Below are 22,086 nucleotides of genomic sequence, written 5' to 3' on the forward strand. Positions count from 1 at the left end.
TTAGTGCTTGCAGATCATCGACGAGGCTCTATCCTTAGCCCGTGACCAACACATCCCTGCTTCTGACCTGGTGAGTAACACTCTGAATCTAGACAGCCTAACTAAATCTTATATAAGACTTCGTAACACAACTAGGCGCCATTATCAACGTACTGGCCTGCCTCACTTAAAGTCTTACTGCAATCGTCTTAATAAAATCATTAAGGCCCGGTTGGTGGATCTCAGAAACAAAAGCTTTGAAAGTCATATTCGCTCTCTCCCAGATTGTGCAAACCCCTTCTGGAAATTAACTAAACTTCTGAAAAACAAGCCGAGACCTGTCCCTTCTCTCCCATTCTGATCAACAAGCTGGCCAAGTTCAGCTAATAACACCAGCTGAAAAAGCTAATGCACTTGGCCAGCATTTCGTAAATTCTCACAATCTTGGTCGTTCCCTGGTGAGCCCCTTTGAGCCTGATGTGGCAGCTACAATGTCCAGAATCGCTGTGACCCCTCTAGTTGTCCCAGAGGAATCTATAATTTCTGTAGACGAGGTAATGGCAGCCATCAAATCATGTAAAAATATGAAGGCCGCGGGTGTCGATGGGGTGGTCAATCTCGAATTGAAAAATTTGAGCGTTGACTTCTTTCATCACCTCGCAAAGATCTTCAATAAGTGCTTGGAACTTGGCTACTTCCCGTCCCGTTGGAAGCTCGCCAAAGTTATCCCCATCCATAAACCTGGGAAGGATCCCACTGACGCTCAAAGCTACCGGCCCATTAGCCTCCTTTCATCTATTTCGAAATTGTTCGAAAAACTGATTCTGAGACGTATACTAGAGTTTGCTGATCAGAACAACATCTTCCTTAGAGAGCAATTTGGGCTCAGGAAGGGGCACTCCACTGTGCACCAGTTCACCCGGGTAACGAACATTATCAGGCGGAACAAGTCTGTTTCCAAAACAACTGCCATGGCGTTGTTGGACGTTGAGAAAGCGTCTGACAACGTCTGGCACGATGGTCTTGTTTATAAGCTGCATCGGTGCAACTTCCCGATCTTCCTTGTGAAAATCATCAAAAATTATCTGTCGGGTAGATCATTTAGGGTCTGCTTGAACAACTCCCAGTCTGATACATTTAATGTTGATGCTGGGGTCCCCCAGGGTAGCCTCTTGGGTCCTATCCTCTTTAACATCTTTACGTCAGATGTTCCTCCCCTTCCGGATGGTGGTGTACTGTCCATGTTCGCGGACGACACTGCCATCATGTACAAAGGGCGAGTGATCCGTTCGCTGACTAGAAAACTTCAAGCAGGCCTGGATGTTCTATCCGGCTTCTTCAACAACTGGAAGATTTGCATCAATGCGGCTAAAACACAGGCCATCTTATTTCCCCACTCAAACTCACGTCGACTTGTTCCGCCTGACGACGTCAGGCTTAAAATTAATAATTCACCCATCGAATGGTCGAGAGAGGTGGGATACCTCGGTCTTGTTCTGGACAGCAAGCTTATATTCAGATCACATGTGGAAAAAACATCAATCAAAGGCAACATCCTAATTAAATCTCTATACCCACTGATAAACAGAAAATCCAAACCGTCCCTGAAGAACAAGCTTGCTGTCCATAAAATGATTATCCTGCCAGTATTAGAATACGGTTTGCCAATCTGGGAGAGTTGTGCCAAGTATCACCATGATAAATTACAGGTTATCCAAAATAAGATCCTAAGGATGATCCTTAACAGTCCTCCAAGAACGCGTAATTCTGAGATCCACCAACTAGCCGGTCTAGATACACTTTTGGTGCGCAAACAGGCAATTCTGTCTAGATTCAGGGATGCTTGCCAGAGGTCAATTCACGAGGCAATTCGATCTTTGACAATTTAGTTTTTAAGATAGTATTAGTTAGGTAGGTTATTCAATTTTATTTAAATTCATAAACTTACCGTGCCATTAAGGCAAAGATGTAAAATTAATCTTCAAGATAATTTAAAAAACCAATCTAAATGCACTACTACGAACAAAGATGACGAGCCTTTAGGGCTGACCAATTATCCTGTCATAAATTATACCTCTGTAAACAGTTTCAAAAATAAAAGACAATTCAGCAGCGAAGCCGCTCATAATAGTTCTAGACAGCGACAACAGCAGTCGTCCTTCCTTAGCAGCAGCACTAGCCCTGTGGTTGGTCATCACGTCTCAAGAGCAGCGCGGTTCTTCTCAGCGTGTGTCGCCAGACGGCCATTGTTCCCCTCGTGTTGGGGCAGCATGAAGATTGCCATCAGGAAATCCAATTTTGAACATCAAAATACCTTTTTCAAGGCAAATAAACAAGTCATTGAAAGTTAATAATTTTCGACAACGCAAGCAAGCATTCTGTGTTGGATCCTAGCAATTTAAATCTGTCGCGCCCGTCTAATTCACTGAATGTGAAAAAGCTTCTACAGTGCATGTTGTCCGTGTATCTTAACTCCCCCACTATTAGGGCAGCTCAAAAGTTGCGATCAGCAACCGATTTTGAACCGCAAAATGCCTTTTTCAAGGCAAATAAACAAATAATTGAAGGTTAATAATTTTCTGGCATCAACACAAGCGGACATTCTGTGCGGGATGCAATCAAATTATGTTGTAGTTGTCTAATTTTTACTTTATTTAGTAAACCCTCCACTGTAAGGGCAGCGCAAAGGCTGCGATCAGCATAACCTATTTTGAATAACAAACTGCCCTGTTAGAACGCATTCACAAAAACAGTTAGTTCGACTATGCAGAGCTAATATGAAGTCAATAAATCAGCATGAACAGAATTTCGTCGTCTCCCAGCTGCCAAGTTGCAACATGATGCAGCGCGCAACAGCGAGCAAACGGAATCGCTTGATGTTACAAGCCGCAATACGGTTAGGGGTTAAATCGTTGCGTGTGTGAGAGCACCATCGGTGTTTATTCGCTGGATACAAAAACCAAATGCGAATTGTGGAATAATTCATCTAAAGTACATTAGAAAATGGTACAACTGAAAAGAAAGGCGTGGCCTATTTCGACTATAAAAGAGTGTTTCAGGGAAAACTAGCTACAATTATTAGTTGGAAGGTGACCTGGATGGACCTCCACAACGTTGACAGCAGTAGCAGCAGATATCAGCACTCAGCAGTAACAGAGGATAACAGCGGGTTGCGCCTGTGGCTGCCTTCAAATTAAACAAATCACTTGCCCTGTGGTTGGTCACTACGTCTCAAGCCTCTGCCAGGCTGAGCTATCGGGCGAGATTTTTGTCGTACATCAGCCGGCACTTCCTCTAATGGAAAAGTTGGATCATTTTGTTCAGAAGAATATTACTGTCAGTAATACAAAGATGCGATTGCATTATAATCGATATGGAATTGAACAATTGTTCTTTTGAGGACAAATAAAACACTTGATTTGAAGAGTTAATAGCTTTGGGTACCAGTAGCAGTATGTCAACAGCCTCAGCGGTAGGTGCAGTTTGTACTTCCATGAGGCCGATGTTATAAGGAAGTAAATGGAAGCGGCACGGCGAAACAGTTCGTGTGTGCTTAGACGCGCGTCATTTTTCGTTGTTGATATTATTCCCCACATGAAACGAAGCGCTTTCGTACGATAGCGGCGGTATTAGCGGTTGATGCATTCGCCAACTTTTACTCCAGTAAAGCCGTGTCTAATTTTCAATGTGAAAACACCTTTCTATTGTGTTGGCCGTATGATCTAGGCCTCTCGCCCGGCCGTACGTTAATGTACAGCCTTAAGTAGAGCTATACGTTAACCTACGGCCGGGTGGATAGAATAGAATCCCAAACTACGATGCCGTTCCTGAATGCGAAACCACTATTTTCATCCTTGCCGGTTGAGGGTTTCAGCCTTCCTCCGGTGAAGCTATGCCTTATTTTGGCAACTACACAAGCATTCCGGATTTTGGCAATCAAAACTTCTGCTGGCTGTCTGATTTTCAGTGTGAAAACAGCCTTTAACTTTGTTATCAGAGTGCCTGACTACGGTTTGGTAATATTGTTTGAATTAAATGTTTACAAAATTTTACAATATTCCTCTTTCTCCCATTCAATAAAACAGATAATACGATGACTTCGTCATACGCAAGTTCACCATAACTCCCGCTATCGGCGTAACACAGAGATGCAATCAGCGTCTTATCCGATTTTAAATTCAACAACAAACTGTTTTTTTTTCAATGAGCGGTTAACATTTATTTACTAGGAAAAAAGACTGACTCGCAAGTATCCGGGTTATCTCTCTTGTAAAAGTATCCTACTTCAATCTTGCGGTCGTGGCTTTGCACACAACCCTCCTGTTATTTTCTTAAAACCTTATCAAAAATTTCAAGGTGGCAGATTAATTATTAAGTACCTACCAACGTATGTGATTACTTTATCATGCGAATGGTTGGGAAACAATGTCTATCAACTGTCACACCCTAATTGAAAAAAAAAAAAAAACGCACGATGACTAAATTGCTGAGAAGAATGTACCTCTTGACCATGTGCAACGTTTTATCAATGGAGAGGTACTTCAAAACAAGTATAGCCCCATGATTACAGCTAGCTAGTGATAGGAAGAAGAAAATAGCTTTCTTTTCCACGCTTTGTACGTCACGCGCGATTTTTTTTCACTTTTTGCAACCACCAACTCGCTACATGTTTAAACTGTAAAACATATCGCTTCTAAACGGTGCATGATTGGGAATAAATTTCGGTTTGTTAGTTAACCATTTTCGCTTTGTTGACATGATTTTTTTTTGCGCTTTAGCCGTTTCTCATTTGGATGCAACATATTGTATTTATGTTCATTAATTGCTGACAACTGGAAACTTTCATTGTCATAGCTTGCTATGCTTTATTTTTCATTTCTATGTTTTTGTTTGCAACCCTAAATCTATCATCATCCCCACTCTACACATCGTTAATTCTTCCCCACCCGAGCCGATCGCGTTTGATTTCTGTCCGCAGCCAGGAGGGAACGTTGCGCACAGGGTGCGCCCCTGGAAAACGCAACGGCGTCTCCGGACCCTCAAAGGGATGCGTTCGGGCTAGTTTTCGTGCCAGATATTCTTTAGCAACTTGCTTCGGGTCCCGATACTTATCCATGTACAGGTTGAATGGCTTTCGCAGGGGGAACCATTCCTGATCCCGCAGGAAGGGCTTCGGGAAGTCGTACTCAAATACCGGATGTTTCATTTCTAAAATGTGCCGTACTATAGAAACTGTTACGAGAATTCCTGTTTCATAAAAACTTACTCAGCACGTTTTGATAAAACTCGATCAAACTTTTATCCCAGTCAGACTGGAAAAATGCCAACCCCGCTGGGGTAATATCGTCCTGATATTTACGATAGAAATCGCACGTTTTGAAAGTCCTAGCTGCTAAGTCCATGTTTTGTTCCTCAACTTTGAACTCACTCATATCCAACCGCTTTTCCTGTTTGTACAGAATAAACACATGCCGATGGAAGCCCGTTCCTTTCGGAGGAATCGGTTGCAGGTAAGGAATAACCTTATCACCCTTCTGCAAGTCTCCATTGGGAATATTGGCACTGAAAATTTTCTAAATTTAAGCAGAAAAATAATACCAAAATAAAACCCTTTAACTTACACAAACCAGTGGCAATATTCCGCACTGCTGTCAGTAAAGTGACCATCCGGATTCGTTAAAACAAGCGTCCACAAAGAGGAAGATGTTTTTACTGGACTTCCCGATGTTGCTCGAAAATCAAAGCTCGAATCAAACGCAACCTCCGGTTGCTGACTAGCCTCCGAAGGTTTTAAAACATTGCCATAGTAAACTGGACTCGCAGTATCTCCGTTGAAGAAAGTAATATCCAAATTAACACGTGGCACAAAATAGGCCGCCCCAAAGAGGTGCTCGAAGATTCCGTAATGCTCTGCTACCCGTCGCACGTGAAAAGGGCCACTAGTTTTGAGCCAATCACTCTTAACTTGGTTGGGGTCGATGGTTACTAAAATTTACATAAAATTCTAATAATGACAAGAGGAAGAATATCAAAGAACAAATTACGAGTTTGAGTTCGGGAGGCCTTCTCCAGCTCTGTGTTGGCACGCTGTGCCTTGAGGTGAGTCAACCGTTCCTTTAGTACAGCTGATCGGGCCGGTTTTAAATGCGGAAATCCTATGTTTACTTTTCGTGCCAGCTCAGGATCAACTGCCCGTTCCTCTGCAGGCAAACAATCGAAGTATTATTGATTACGAAATAAAACCGCTCGAATCAGTAAACATACCTGCTAGCCTCTGTTCGAGTGTCCTGGCAACACCGGGGGCCTTTCCGCGCAGCCGATGACCATGACGGATGAATAACCGGAACGCGTTATAATTTAACCGGGTGTTATTCACACCACACAATGATTGCACTAGCATTGCCCCCTTATTTTCTCGCCGAAACTCGCGTGCAAAGTGAAAATCACGAAATCAACAATGTTTTTTTGTTTTTCATACATTTGACAGTTCATAGCGCGACCGCAGTCATAGCATTTTTCAATGCTGATTGTTCGACGCGTTGCAATATTATTCGTAGCGTTACAGAAAGTGCATCACAGCCCTAGTTATCAAAATTTCACACAATGACTCGAAGAAATCCTAAAATCTGTGGAAACCGCACAGAAAAATATGCAATTATATCAGAAAAAAAAATTAACAGTTTTTACCCAATTTTTCTCAAGGGTGTATAACACCAATAAAGAAAATGATCCCAAACTAAGCTCAGAATAGCGGCAAAACCATTCCTAGAGACCACAAAATAGCCAACATAATTTTTAAAATTTGCTAAAGCACGCTTTTTAAAAACAGAAAATTCAAATTGAATCCACAATTGGGTCCTAAAGCTATGCCAGTTTTTATATATCATTTGAAAAAGTCGCGTTTTCTGAGCAAAATGTGATTTTTAAAAAAAGTTTATCGTTTTCCTTCGATTTATAAATGAAGAGTAGAAAACTGCTCGAAAGGTCTAAGTTGACGTTTCGCCCATGTACGGTATATGAGAGAACTGTCATTTAAGGCATTTCGAGCAGTTTTTTATTTTTCATTTAAAAATCGAAGGAAAACAATAAACACTTTTTAAAAATCACTTCTTGCTCAGAAAATTGCACTCTTTCAGCTGATATATAAAAATCAGAAAACCATTTTAAACTTTAGGACCCAATTGGGCCCTAAAGCTATACCAGTTTCCACATATCATTTGAAAAAGCCGCGTTGTCTGAGCAAAACGTGATTTTTAAAAAATGTTTAATGTTTTCTTCCGATTTTTAAATGAATGAAAAAAATTGCTTGAGAGGTCTTAGATGACAGTTCGCTCATGTACGGTTTATGAGAGAACTGTCATTTGAGGCATTTCGAGCAGTTTTTCATCCTTCATTTAAAAATCGAAGGAAAACGATAATCATTTTTTTAAAATCACGTTTTGCTCAGAAAATTGCACTCTTCCAGCTGATATATAAAATAAAACTTTAGGACTCCATTGTAAAAAACACTTCTTATAAAAAGCAAAATAAATTTAAAAAGAATTGAGCCTAGAATTACGAAAAAATACAACGGTTTCAAAAGCCACAGAAGTAAGTGATATTAAATTAAGCACATAATAAAGAAAGGTCGCTTCTGAAAGCCAGATAAAAATATCCCAAATAGAGCTGAGAACTGCTAGAAATTATTGCAAATCGAGATTCAAATTGCAACATATCCTTCTAAAAGCCAGAAAAGGTCAATAAAGGCAACGACCCCACTTTAAGCAGCATGAAAACAGTTGTTTAAGATCAAGAAAGAATATTGAGTTAAAAATTGCAAATAAAAGCTTCGAACAGTTGGAAGAGAAAATAATTCAAAATAAAGCTCAGAAAGACGAAAACAATTTGTCCACAAAAACTTATTTCAAATTAAGTTTGGATAACGTAAAAAATCTTCTAAAGATCAGGGAGGATGATAGAAACTAGCAAAAGAAATTAAAAAAGAGGCAAATAGACTTCAAACCTGCGGAAAAAAAGCTTGTAAAGACGCAAAAAGGAACGAGCTCAGAATGAAAAGAAAAATTTAGCTTAAGATAGCAGAAAAAACGTTTCTAGAAGCCTAGATAAAATTATTCCAAATTAAGCTTAGAATGACGAAAAGCGCCCAAAACAGCGATAAACATTTCTAAAAGCCATACCAGACCAAAGAGAATTCAAATTGATTTTCCAAAAAACGTTTCTCAATGCACCAATCGAAAAAAAGAAGTTTATCACAAACAAATTTATCTCATGATGGCACAAAAACGCTTCGAAAAAAAGGACGTAGAAAATGATTCAAAATTAATTCCAGAATTGCGAAAATATACGCATAAACATAATCCCAAATTAGGCTCAGAATGATGGAAAACGCTTCCGAAGGCCACAAGAAAAGTCTAAAACTGAATTCAGAATTGTGAACAAATCACTTTTTCCAATTCCAAATTAAACTAAAAGAGCCGAAAAATGCTTCGCAAAAAACTAGAATCCTGAATTGATCCCAGAATGACGAAAACTTGCTTCTGTAGGTCACAATGAATATCTAAAATTAAAAAAAAACACTTAGCTTGGAATCACGAAAAATAATGTTTCTGAAGTTTTAAGTTCAGAATAATGAGATGAGAAATTTGAGCAGTGATACGGAAGATCAAATAGAAATAAAAGTACTCGAAAGGTACAAAATATACCTTACTTTAACAAACAGTCCCAAGCCGTGGTGTGCCCTTTGCTGTACGTAAGAGTCGTCTCCATTCCACTCGGTCCATGGTTGCAGTTCGCCAGCTCCTCTCCGTCTCGTCCCTTAAGGATTGGTTTCAAAGACCATTTTACCGGGCTGTCGTCCGACATCCTTACAACATGCCCAGCCCACCGCAATCTGCCAATCCTAGCGGTGTGGACGATAGATGGCTCCCCAAGCAGCTCCTGCAGTTCGTGGTTCATTCTGCAACCCTCGAGGTTGCAATTAACCCAAATTTGTGTGATAAACGCCGAGCGTGTAAAGATATGTTGCTTGTCAGTGTGTAGGAGTTTTGTTTTGATTTTTGTTGTTGTGGCAAGCAACATACTCGCCACTGCATGTTAATTTTAATACGTAGTTTACTCGTTAGATTTTATTTAAAAGTTTGTGATAAGTGTTTTAGTAGATAGGGTTTAAATTATTGGTGTGAATTGTCTCGCGTGTAAGTTAAAATTAGATCCCGTTTCTCCTCCCGCGGCGAAAAAGACAAGTGCGTTAACGGCGAAGAAAAACAAGTGCGGTTGTGTGGGTTTAAAACGCGATCGAGCAGAAACGTCAGGCGGTGTTTTGATTTGGGGAGATCGCTCTGTACCGCCGAAGAGAAAAGACGCGTTTTTGTCCGCCGAAAAATAGTTGTGACGAGTGAAGCGTTAAGTGTCGTCCCGCAAAATTCTTGGATCAAAAAGTGATAGACATCGATACCGCCGACCGCAGCAAATCAAACTGACAGTGGCTTTTATTGCGGTTAAGCCTCAGACGTCGTGCAGTGGCAGAAATTGATCCTTCGGACAAAACGGGCACAACGCATCCACAAGGCCAGCAGCCTAATTAGTTCACTGCCAACGGATCACTAACACACCCACCATTGCTGCGAGGAGGACGAGAGGTTAGTAGGTCTGGTTTTTATTTAGTTTCGTTTATTTATTTTCTTGTTTTTATTGTTCTTTATTTATTTTATTTAAATTCCACCCAATCTAACCCCTTTCTGGGAAAGTACCCCAGTGCTACGCCGCCCGCCGGGTAAATCGGCCCCGTGAAAGCTGGGGTGGTGAGCGAAAACTTACAATTCGCCTTTTCCACACTCCGTTCTCCATTCGCAGCACCTTCCGCTCGAAGACCACAAGCGAAGCACTTCGTGGGGCACTACCAGGCGGGATTCATGGGGGCCCGCGCCACCACGGATCAAATATTCGCAGTTCGGCAGGTTATGCAGAAATGCCGCGAATACAATGTGCCCACACATCATTTGTTTTTCGAAGGTACAAAATATAGAACACTTTATTCTATGTGTTTGCTTCACAGCGTTTAGAATTGGAAAGAAAACCACCGTGCTCGAAGATTGGTTATCTTGGTAGTAGACCACTGAGCTCTCCGGTTCCTGCGCCAGTTTCTTGAGCAAACTGAGCAGCTCGTCTATAACACATAGCGGTGTTCAAGGCCACGAGCTCTGCTTCCGTAGCAGACAACGCAATGGTAGATTGCTTCCTAGTCAAGCAGCTTAGCAGCCGTCCACCGGATCTTTCGCCCAATCTGCATTGACGAATGCTTTCATAATCGGTGTTTATTCCTTCACTAACAACCTCAAAACCCTCTTGGCGTGCATCCAGTGCAGTTTCGTAGACAGCTTTAGAATTGACTCAGGTAGCTGACTGCAGCATACAGGTCCGTACGTGAGAAAATCGATCAATTCTCGATATAGTTTTTTAGTACGGTAAGCTTCCTCTTCCTTTTTCGAGCGCAGGCGACACTCAATCGGAAGGAAGAGGATTGCAGTCGAGCATGTTGAAAAGACGAAATAATTCTGTCTGGCTAATTCGAAAAGTCCTTTCCCGGTCGTCGCGATCAGTCTTCAAGCCGAGAAACGTTTGCACCTCTCCAATGTTCATCATTTCAAATTCGATCGCCAAGCACCGCTCCACTGCTTCATTCGCTTTCAGTTCACGACTGCAAGTAAGTCATCCACGTACAGCACATAGAACTAGCCGAGTCGTTCCACAAACACACGGAACCTCGCATTACAGGTCCTTGATACCTACTTCAAGTCGTATAGTGAACGTTTGAGGCGGCACACCAGATTCTTACCTTGCTCGAATCCCTCCGGGTGGGTTATAAAAATCTCCTCTTCCAAATGCCCGTTCATGGCCTTCTGGTGCACTGCCATCCTGTACTCATTTGCTACAGCGAAAACAACTCGCTCGGTGTCCAGACGCGCAACCCGGGAATAAGTTTCACCATAATCGAATCCTGCTTTCTGGCGGAAGCCACGCACCACAAGCCTTGCCTTGTAGCGCTCCTTCCCACCGGACTTGTTTTGCTTCACCTTGAAAAGCTATTGCACGTGATCGGTACTCGTCCTTCGGGAAGTTTGACTAACGTCCACGTTTGGTTCCGCTCGAGATAATCCATCTAATCGCGGACTACTTCTTTCAGTCTGGTAGCTTCTTCATTTCCGCAAACGAACTTGACAGGTTTTCGACGAAGCTCGTTGCATTCATGTCAAACCCATTCATGTCGTACTCCGCATACCAATCCTGCAGTTTCGGCCTGTTTTACTACCTTGCGTTTCTTGCCATGCATCTTCCGTTTCTTCTGCACCGTCTCCTTGTGTCGGTTCATCAGCACAGCTGCCGTAGGTTTCATCCGCCCCACCGAGGTTCGAACATGCACTTTGTCCGTCCGATCCATCCGGGCCTTCCGGTCCATCATCTGACTCTCTGGAAGCATGTTTAGGGTCGCTTTCATCGTTGGATTCGCTACCGGATTCGTCCCGAACTACACGAACCAGAAACACATCGGAACTGATGTCGGGCTTCGGACTCGTTTTGCTTTTGCCCTCGACGAAGACTATGTCTCTAGCTACAACGATCTTCTTGCGCATGAGCTACCACACTCGATAGCTATAGTGGGAGTATCCCACGAAATGGCCTTTCGGATTTCGCGACCAGCTTCTTCCATCTTTCCTTGGGAATGTGAACGAACACGTCTGCTCTGAAAGCCTTGAGGCACCGAACATTTGGCTTCTGTCCTTTCCACGAAGTTTCCCGTTGATCGATCGCACTGGCAGGACTGCGATTTGCCAAATATTCCGCCGTCTGGATAGCAGAACCCCAGAACTTCTTGCCGACGCCGCTATCGTCGAGCATGGCCCAAATCTTTCCCACGACTGCCCGATTCATTCGCTCGCTCAGGCCGTTCTGTTCAGCAGTATAGGGGACGCACCACTCAATTTGGATTCACTTCTGCTTGCTGACGTATTCTCCACGGTTGTCACAACGAAACCGCATATTTCTCGCATCTAACTCACTACACTTTCAAACTACACATTCAAAAACTTGTTGCCGGGTCTCGGTAATTTATTGCCAAGAACGGCACCATTGAGTGCTCGGTTGAAAAAATAATGACAGCTGTAACATTTTTACGTGAATCTCGGTTCACCAAACTGAAATTTCGGCACAGAACATCCGAAACCCGAGATTTCAGTAAGGTCGAACCGAGATTAACGAAAAAATGTTACAGCTGTCATTTTTTTAACCGAGCTCACAGTGGTGGTGCCGTTCTTAGCAATACACCCAAAATATTTTTCACGTTATAATTGGGTTGTTTAGCTATATCAGTTTTTATATCATCTGAAAGATCTGAAATTTTTAAGTAAAACGTGATTTTAAAAAAAATGTATCGTTGTCCTTCGCTTTTTAAATCACGATTTAAAACTGCTCGAAATCTGCTCGAAATCGCTACAATGACAGTTCGCCCATATACCAACTGTCATTGTAGCGATTTAGAGCGAATCTTTATTCTTCTTTTAAAAATCGAAGAATAATGATATAAAGTTTTAAAAATCACGCTTTGCTCAGAAAATTGCACTTTTTCCGATGTTATATAAAAATCGAAAATCTGTGAATAGCTAAACAACAAGTTATGTGAATATTTTCCACTGTCATTTTCATGTAGATTTTACGTGATTGTCATTTGAGTTCATCATGAACTGGTGAGATGATTTATCCTGTGAATCTTATTCAGTAGACATATGCATTTCATGTGAGTTTCACGTAGAATTAAACTACCGGTAAAGTGAAAAGCATTTGATTGTCTGATAGGTTCTACGTTTTATACAACGTATAATTTTCAATTTCGGTTTCCCAAATTCTTGAGAGACTAGGAATAGTTTTCAGAAATTATCCAAATATGTTGCTTGAAAAATCGCACGGGCATGCAAAATCGCCAATTCGTAAATGAATTAAACGACATACAAAATGGCAAAATGATATTGCGACATTCGCTGGCGATAATCACTCTTAGCTGCAACTGTTTATGTTCAGGAAAGTCCTCGCAATTTGAACTGAATCTGTGTGAAATCTCGATGCCGGACTCTTATGGTTTTTCTAAAGCTTACTTATTGGGAAGTCATCGAGGAATTCCTTTCATGTTCAAAGACAACATCAGACAACAGCTTCGCCATTTTAATTTCTGTGTATTTTCGCACGGAGAATTCACGCGATACTTCATTCTGTTTGACGTTGCCAAGTTGACGTAGATGCTACTTGAGAAAAGGATAAAACAGTATGCATGTGATTTTCACGTAGATGATGTTTGTCACAGAAATCATGTAAAATTAAAGAAAATGAATAAGTACACGAAATTTCACGTAACAATAACGTGAAAAATATGTTGAGTGTAAGTTAACGAGACCCGGCAATAAATTTTAAGTTTGTAGCGCTTCTCTACGATTTGTGCAGACCCGATTCGAGAAGAACACTATTTTTGCGGGATTGTTGTTCGGCATTCTTACAACATGTCTCGCCCGTTGTACCCTTCCAGCTATAGCAAACTTCTGGATACTGAATTCGCCGTAGAGTTGCGCCAGCTAGTGGTTCATTCCTCGTCTCCATACACCATCCTCACATACTCCGCCGAAGATGGGACCATCGTCGTTTCTCATGCCCGTAGAGGATTACCTCTCACGAGCGTCTTGTACATGGTGGACTTGGTACGGGGGCGAAGTTTGCCAAACCTCAACATCTTGTGGAGTCAGAAGTAGCCACGACTGTTAGCTGACGTTACCTATGATCAGGGCTGCCAAGTATACAGATTTTTCTGTATTATACAGATTTTTTGACCACGATACAGAAATGATACAGAATACAGAATTCACACAGAATTTTGATTTTTAATACAGATTTGTACAGAATTTTAGGAATCGATTTTTTTATTCTTACTTATTTTCCGTTGATCTGGTTCCGCCACTCGTGGAGGCGACTCCACCCAGGACCCTAACTTACGACCCGTTGTTCAACGGACCGGCGCCAACGGCTTTACTTCCTCATGCGATGAAATGCGTGATCCCAGAGATTTTTCGCCTCAGAAAATCTCCCGGTGTCGGCTAGGACTAAACCTAGACCAGTTGGGTTGGTTGTGGGTAGATCACCCCACCCCACACCCATGTCGGCGTTGGGATTCTAACCCAGGCGTCGAGCGTGGTTGTTCGAGTTCTGCTGGGCGTCTGGCATTTACTAAGCGGGAAATTCCTTTTGTTTGATTTCTTCTAGACTTTCGACATTTGGCTAAGCGGGAAAACTTTGGAACAAAAATACCGGATTCTATTGCCTTTCTAGCAAAAAAAAAAGAAAATTTTTTTCAAAATTTTCAAAATAAAATCTGGCGGCTCTGCCTATGATCCGAGGTACACGAGTTCATCAACCATCTCTAACTCATCTCCATCGATCACAGTAGCGTACTGCCTATGCGAGTCCTATTGCGCTCCGTTTCTGCCTCACGTTCCAGCTTGTACTGTTTAGAGCAACCGCCTGGAAAGTTTTTCCGGCAAGGTCCACGTCGTCAGCGAAGCAGATGGCTGGATTTATTGATGATCGTGCTCCACATGTTGGAGAGCGCACGCTTCGGAGGCAGGAAAAACCATCGATTCGTCGAAGTCCCTTAATCAGTCTTGTTAGTTTCGCAGGGAAGCCATTTTTGTTCATAACTTTTCATAGTTCTACACGATCGATCCCAAGTAGCAAAAAGTTCGGATAAAAGTAGAATTCATAGACAAATCAGCCAATCTAACGATCATGAATAGAATTCTATTCAGCTCAATTTTTAAGTAACTAACCGTACTTTCAAGTTCGCATTTGTTGAATAACCTTCGAGTAGCATGCAAAGCAGCTTCTAAACCGAACTAGAAAGTTCACATTAAGTTCGGTTAGGTTGCTGAACAAAGCGCTATTCAGCTCAAAAAGAAAACTTCAAAATATTTAAAATAAAAATCAATTTGCAATTTTTCAATTCCCTCACTCATCATACGTGTTGCTTCATCAATCCCATGATAATCATTTACTGAAGAAATTCAGATCAGAAGAACAATGTCTGGCTTCTTTTATTATTAAATTCCATAATTTTTTTTTGCAACTTACTACACACAAGCTTCGAACTCGAGTCCTCCCTCTTTGAAGCCTAGATTCATACCACTGCTCCGTTCCCGCTATACGAGATCAGCATCGATTTTACTCGATGTGCTGATTTCTCTTCGTTACCTACACGTTAATAGCTAGGAACATACCGGGTCTCTCTTTTAGCTTGAAAGTTCAGATAAAGTACAGGCGGAACCTTATGTGAACTAGGAAGTTTAGAAAAGGCTGAGGCGGAACTTTTTCTGAACTTTCAAGTTCAGAAAAAATACACGCAGAGCGCAATGTGAACTTAAGTCTGACAGTTCTCTATTTTGTTTTGATTTTGCAGAAGATCGTTGGTAATGTAATTGAAAAAAGTTGTGTACGCAATATTTTACTTCCAAACGTTTACTGAAATTTTATTCTGGTAAGCAGTATATACAAAATATGGTAAATTTTCAAAAACAATAAAAACATTTTCGGTCAATAGATATGCTGTGTGCCGCAGTCGAAACGACCAGCGCCTTGGAACACAGGGAACTCTTGGTGGTGTCCGAGAAATGGATTCGGACCTCCAAAACCGGCAACATCATGCTGTGGCCTACATAAAAAACACTCAAGATTTGGGCAAATTGCCCAGGGATGAAAGCATCACGCACAGCAAATGTCTAACGGAAATTCACAGCTTACATCCGGTTTATTTTTTCTATTGACCTGCACATTCAGGGGAATCTGAATTCATAATTGATTTCCTGTAAGGTAACAAAAAATAGTTTAGATAGAGAAACCTTTAAGCACCCTAATATTACCTATTGGAATCATAGATTTGTTTTCTTTTTGCCATTTATTTAGATAATAAAATTCCGATGATGATAAAATAGACCACATTTTTTATTGTTTTTGAAAAACTCATTTTTAATCACTAATCCTGAAGCAAACTTCACTTTCGCCAAAGTAGAGTAAAGCACGAGTCAGAACTTAACATGAACTTTGAAGTGGAAATGAAGTACGACATAGACTTCTCCCGAACTTTCGTGCTGATTAAAGGTACGGATAAAATGCTAACCGGACTTTAATTTCCGGCGGCTTTGAGGTTCACGTGTGAACTTTGTGTGAACTTCAAGGTTCCAATGAAGAGGAGCAAGCAGTTTCTACTGAATATTCGTGCTGATTAGAAGTACGGATAAAATGTTAACCGAACTTTAATTTCCGGGGGTTTTGAAGTTCAGGTTTGAACTTTATGTGAACTTTGAGGTTCCAATAAAGGGAAACAAGCAGCTTCTCATGAACTTTTAAGTTGCTTTCAGGTGTTGACGGTACTTTATGTAGAATGAAGTTCGGTTTGTGAGTAATGTGTCTTGTTGTTCAGCAAGAAACCCGAACCTTATGTGAACTTCTAAGTTCGTTTGTTAAGTGAAATTCGAACTTCTGGTTGCTTGGGTAGTGTCGTGCGCGGCCTTAAAATCGATGAATAGTTGGTGCGTGGGAACTTGGTATACGCGACACTCAGCGTAAAGATTTCACAAAACCGGCCTAATTACTTCCCACAAACCTTTTTGCTAGTGGCGAGAGAAGGCGAAGTATTCATCCGGCAATGCTTCCTCAAGGCTTTGTGCGTATTCAGTGGCGACTTCGGAAAGTTTAAGTCGCTTCATACCATAGGGGGCGACGGTAGGGGATGTTGTTCGTGAGCAGCGTCACGGTTTCGAGTTTATAGAGAACTACAGGTCTAATTAGGGTTTTGTACATCGTCAGTTTCGTGTGGCGAACCTATACATTAGAGAAATGACAAATTGCAAATTTATACAGCTCGCCCGTTTTGATGTTGACAGTTGCCTTAACGGTGAGTGTCTTGTCATTTCTCTAATGTATAGGTTCGCTAGTTTAGTGCGGCGACGTATGCTCCTGGATCGAAGCGTCCTGCGAAGGGCATAGTAGGCTCGATTTCCAGTTTAAATACGTTGTTGGACCTCGTTACTTGTGTTATTGTCGGCGGTTACCAGAGATCCCAAGTATACGAACTTCTCTATCACTTCTAGTTCGTCGCCATCCATGATCACCGTCCGTGGGAGGACGAATGTTGGTTTCTTTAGAACCTCTTCGTTTCATATACTTGGCTTTCGACGCATTTATTTCTAGCCCAACCCTTCTAGCTTCCACTTTTAGTCTGCCTTCGCCGTCGCTGAGTTTCTCGTAATAATGTACAGGTCGTCTGCGAAGTCTATAAGTTGACTACCTTTGCTGGAAATCGTGCCTCTCGTTTCGATGTCCGCTCGTCGGATTACACCCTCAAGGGCAATGATGAACAACGTGCAGGATAATCCATCTCCTTGTCTCAACCCTCTGCGCGGCGCTTCGAAGAAATTCGAGAGTATCTTCGTCACACACACGTAACACATTACTCGCTTTGATAAGTTATGTCAGTCGTGCACTATTTGCCATAGCTGGTCTCGATGGTCTCGATCGACTGTATCATTGCCTTGAAGTCCATGAAAACATGATGTGTGAGCACTAGGGTGGGACAAAAAATAAATGTTAGCTCCCATGCACTTTCCGTGTTCCTTATGGGTCCCATAACAACTGTGTAACTTTTCAGATCGATCGGTGAAACACCCGATTTGCGCCCGATTTTTAAAGTTTCCATACGATTTTATATGGAAAAATCCACTTTTTCAAAACTCATTCTCTATAAATGTCCAGTTGCCTCCTAAAAATATATGGATACATCGAATTAATTTTCAAAGTGTGATTTTTGCTCATAGTATCTTCGGGGAAGCCTCCAAGATAAATTTAAGCGATATCATTTCTCATCACATGGTTGAATTTGCAACAGCAGCATGCTGCAGCAGTATTGCTAGTAAAATTCAATGGTGAGCCGTTCGTCAGATATTCAATCAGTCTGGGGTGAATATCTTTTTCCACAAGCAAGATAGCGCCTTGCGGTCTTCAGAAGAGTTTTTCCCAGGAAAATTTCCTATTAATATCATGTATTTATATATTTTTAGGAGTGCATCTGCTTTTTAACTGGGCTATAGCCCAGTTAGCGAACGCTCAGTTAAAAAGCAGCCCAGGTAAACAGCACCCAGTTAGCGAACAGTTACTGTATATACATTTATAGAGGAGTAAGAGCCTGCGAATGCTTATGATTTTTTTTTTGGAAAATTTGGATGATGAACCTTGCCTGGGGTCGGATCGTGAGTGTTGTGCTCCTGCGTTTTAGTGTTTTTTTACAGTTTCTAGCGCACAAAAAGTTTGACTCGCGAGTGTGAAATGCAGAGTATGTTTACGGGGTTGTGAATATACCAAAAACCCGATCGAAATCGCGTTTATATTGCTTTTTGAAGTGATTTATAAAATGTCCTCTAGTGTAATTGTTATTGCGATGTGCGATGTTCTTTTTCGGATCGCTACCGGCAAAAATACCACACACACATGTGTGGCTTATAATATCGGTTATGCAAAACCAGTGTACGAAGAAGGAATTAGAGAGCAAAATAGCGAGCGCGTGAGTTGTTGGTGGTTGTAGAAAGCTGAAATGTGTGTATAGGATAGCTGAAAATGCCACACTACTTCAACATAACCTGCCGAGTCCAATGAAGAAAGGCGTGAATGTCTGATACGAGGCGATAACTGTATGATGCCTGTACTGAAATTGTCAGAGCAGAGCAGACTAAAATCGACGTTAAATAGTGGCTAGCAAGGAGGAAGAAGTGGATAGGATAAGTACTATGGATCTTGAACTTTTTGCATTTTTATAATGGTTAGGGAAAAACGGAGCAAGGTGACTTACAGACGGAGAGCGGTTCGGTGAAATCATGCTGACCAAATCATACACTTCACAATCACATCAAAAATCGCTTTTATAAGCCTTACTAAACATAACGGAGATGTTCTTTTGGTACCTCATCTTGCTCCGTATTCCCCTGTGTGGAAAGGTTCTGAATGCGAGCTTTGCTCAAGAGAAATCAGAATATGTGTCTGTGTGGTTGTAAGAATTACGTGAGAGATACACAGACGAACTGGCCTTGTGATTTAATAAGTGAGCCTGTGTGTTGAAAGGTCGGCGGGGCGCACGCCGATGGGGCGGCTGCCACAGCAAAAATTGTACAGCTCGCCTGTTTTGATGTTGGCGGTTGCCTTGACGGTGGGTGCCTTGTCGGTTCTCTGACATACAGGTTCACTATGATCTAATGAATGCGTGAGGGTGTTGTGTGAAGTGACTGATGTTGGTGTGCGTTGCGTTGCAGATTTTGCTTCCGTAGCGTGGTAGATGAGAGATTTTTTTTTGAGCAGCAGTTGCAAACAACATCCGCTTGCTAGATGTGTGGATTTGTCCGCAGTTCGCAGGTTATATATTTATATACATTCAAATGCAGATATTTGCAGTTTTTCTTTTGGATCTTAAGCAGATTCTTTCTTATTTTGAATCATTGAAGATCTTTCTAAAGCATATCTGGCACATTTGGCAGAAATGTGGCATGAAACATAAAAAAATCAAACCTGCTACCTTTCTTAAACTTTACCTCCCAAATATAAAAATGCCATGGAATAATCTGCACTTCTCATATCTTTATGATATTTTCATCATTCAGCAAACTCAAAATAAGGCATAGATTGTGGGTATTTCGTCAAGTTTTATGATTTTTCTAGCTTTTGAAAAATACTGTTACATATATTAAAATTTTAAGTGATTATCTGATGTCTCGTAAGTCTGCGTGTTACGAGCCTATTCCGGAGGTATTCCGATAATGACAATTTTGGCATTTAAAAAAAAAACATGCAATTTTTTGTTTTTGAATTTTGAGGGCTTTGGATGCATGTAAATTTGCCAGTTTTTGAACTCACTAGGATACTTAGCTCATTCCAAATTATATTACAAGAGAAAAACGCGTTGTAGATCTTATATCCTCTAAAATTGCGGTCGGCTTACATTTTCCGAATAAAGTTTAACGTCTTACGAAATAAAGTTACTCATTGATTCGTGAATGGAAAAATTAAGGTGTTCATGAGCAGAAACGCGTAGAGTCGTACGATACGTAAGGTAACCGAAATTACTTAACCTCCACGATTCGCTTGTATCCCGTCACTGCAAATATGATGAGGTTTCAAACATGTTGGCACCTGGCGCGCTTTCGTGAGTTCATATATCGAAGATCGCACCACTAACCTCGGAAAAGTGCGTGCACGTCGTGTTAAAAATTGGAAGAGTCGGTCAGTTCCTCTATTAGTACAAAGCTCGTTATTCCCGTCGTACTCATAAAATCCCGAATCAATGAAACAAAACGTCTAAGATAGAAGATAGGTTCGAGAAAAATATCTTAGTGGACGAGGGCCCATAAATACCGCCAAGAGTTTTATCGTATATAGAGAAGAAACGCGGCAAACAACTAACACAAAATTCCTATACCCGTGGTGCTTGTGGAGTGTGCAGGAGTATATCCGGCCTCTAGTAACAACAAGTATCGAACTAACACCCTTTTCCTTCCTTCCTTTGATCTACGTTCTGGGCCGGCAGGCGTCGGTACTGATCAGCATGCAGGGGTTATTGGAGATGCACATCGAAAAGCTAAATCCCAAGCAGGAATCACTAAATTCGATTTACAACTTCAATCGATCCTGATCAGTAACGAAGTGGCAACCGGTGGTGATCAATCAAGCTCAAGCTGTATTTATATATTTTTAGGAGTCAATTGGACATCTGTATAGAAAAAGTTTTGAAAAAGTGGTTTTTCCCATATAAAATCGTATGGAAACTTTAAAAATCGGGCGCAAATCGGGCGTTTCACCGATCGATCTGAAAAGTTACACAGTTGTTATAGGACCCATAAGGAACACGAAAAGTGCATGGGAGCGAAAAAATAACACCATCGCTTTTTTCCCATATAACCGTGTTCCAGTCTAGTGGGCACGTCCGGGAGTACAGGCATTTCTGAATCTGCCGGAGAGGAAAAATTTGACTGAGTGACTGCCCCACGAATTCTTTCGCTAAAGGAGATAGGCGGCGGAGTAGAATCGGGAAAAGAACTTTGTAGGCGGCGTTGATCAGTAAAAACTTACGCGTATCGTTAGCTCCAAATAGTTACTCCAGCTCTTCACAATCTCTGTTCTCCTGCTGGCGCTTCTTCCTCCTCAGAATCGTGGTCTTTTGTCGCGTTCTCTTGTGGCGATGCTTAGATAGTTTTACAAAGCTCTTTTCTTCCTCTCCATCGCCCCGTCAAACCAGTCATTTTGTCGGCTCGACGTTACCTCACCTAGTGCCGCGGTTGCAGCCTCTCCAATGGCCGAGCGTAACTTCTCCCCCATCCATCGTCGAGAGTCGAAGCACATAATTCTTCCGTGGAAGGTAGTGCCTCATCGAGTAAGCGCGCGTAGCTCTCGACAGCCTGCGGGTTGATCAACTGCCAGATGTTTGGCCGAGGAGGACGGTTCTGACGGTTGTGGAATACCGTGGAAAGTTGTGAGCGCACATGTACTGTTGCTAGGTGGTGGTCTGAGTCGATATCCGCACCCCGGAGGAAGCGTATGTTTGTAATGTTTGGGAAAAATCGGCCATCAATGAGAACGTGGTCAATTTGATTTGTAATTCGGTGGTCAGGTGATCTCCAAGAGACCCGCAAAGCCACGTTTCCGAACTCGCGGGGTTCTAGCTGCTCAAGCAGCACCCTGTCTCCGCCCACAAAATTTAGCGACTTGCAGTTCCAGGTAGCGAGTTTCCACTCGTGGTCCGTTTTTCGTTGCTTAGGTCCATGCCGAATGTTCCGAGTTATATTTTCTTGAATGTTTGTAGTGTTATTGTTTAGGTAGGTTGCCTTACTAGGGCCCCGCACCGAGTTTCGTTATGGGGCTGCCATCTTGGGTATAGCGTTCGAAACAGCACGTTTCTTTATCCAGACGCCCCCTCCGGGTCAGACGCTGTTATTATGCATTAGGTTGAAAATTGGAGTTGTCGACTAGCGACATTCGATTTTA

At 41.8% G+C, this 22,086-nt stretch overlaps 1 protein-coding gene across 1 annotated transcript; it reads right to left on the bottom strand.

Annotated features, from left to right (window-relative positions):
* Positions 1–4,819: 4,819 nt before the first annotated feature.
* Positions 4,820–6,471, bottom strand: LOC129726389 (39S ribosomal protein L38, mitochondrial). The gene is made up of 5 exons (XM_055683016.1): positions 6,244–6,471; positions 6,024–6,179; positions 5,601–5,964; positions 5,246–5,541; positions 4,820–5,187 (listed from the first exon to the last, which is right to left on the bottom strand). The coding sequence occupies exons 1-5, from the start codon at positions 6,377–6,379 to the stop codon at positions 4,901–4,903; spliced, it is 1,239 nt and encodes a 412-aa protein (XP_055538991.1). The 5' UTR covers positions 6,380–6,471; the 3' UTR covers positions 4,820–4,900.
* Positions 6,472–22,086: the final 15,615 nt, after the last annotated feature.

The sequence above is a fragment of the Wyeomyia smithii genome, chromosome 1 (assembly GCF_029784165.1).
Source record: "Wyeomyia smithii strain HCP4-BCI-WySm-NY-G18 chromosome 1, ASM2978416v1, whole genome shotgun sequence".
Lineage (NCBI taxonomy): Eukaryota > Metazoa > Arthropoda > Insecta > Diptera > Culicidae > Wyeomyia > Wyeomyia smithii.

Coding starts and splice junctions, on each gene's coding strand:
- LOC129726389 (XM_055683016.1), bottom strand. CDS start 6,379: ATGCTAGTGCAATCATTGTGTGGTGTGAATAACACCCGGTTAAATTAT. Junction 5,965..6,023: donor GGCCTCCCGAACTCAAACTC/GTAATTTGTTCT, acceptor TGTAAATTTTAG/TAACCATCGACCCCAACCAA. Junction 5,188..5,245: donor GTTTTATCAAAACGTGCTGA/GTAAGTTTTTAT, acceptor GGCACATTTTAG/AAATGAAACATCCGGTATTT.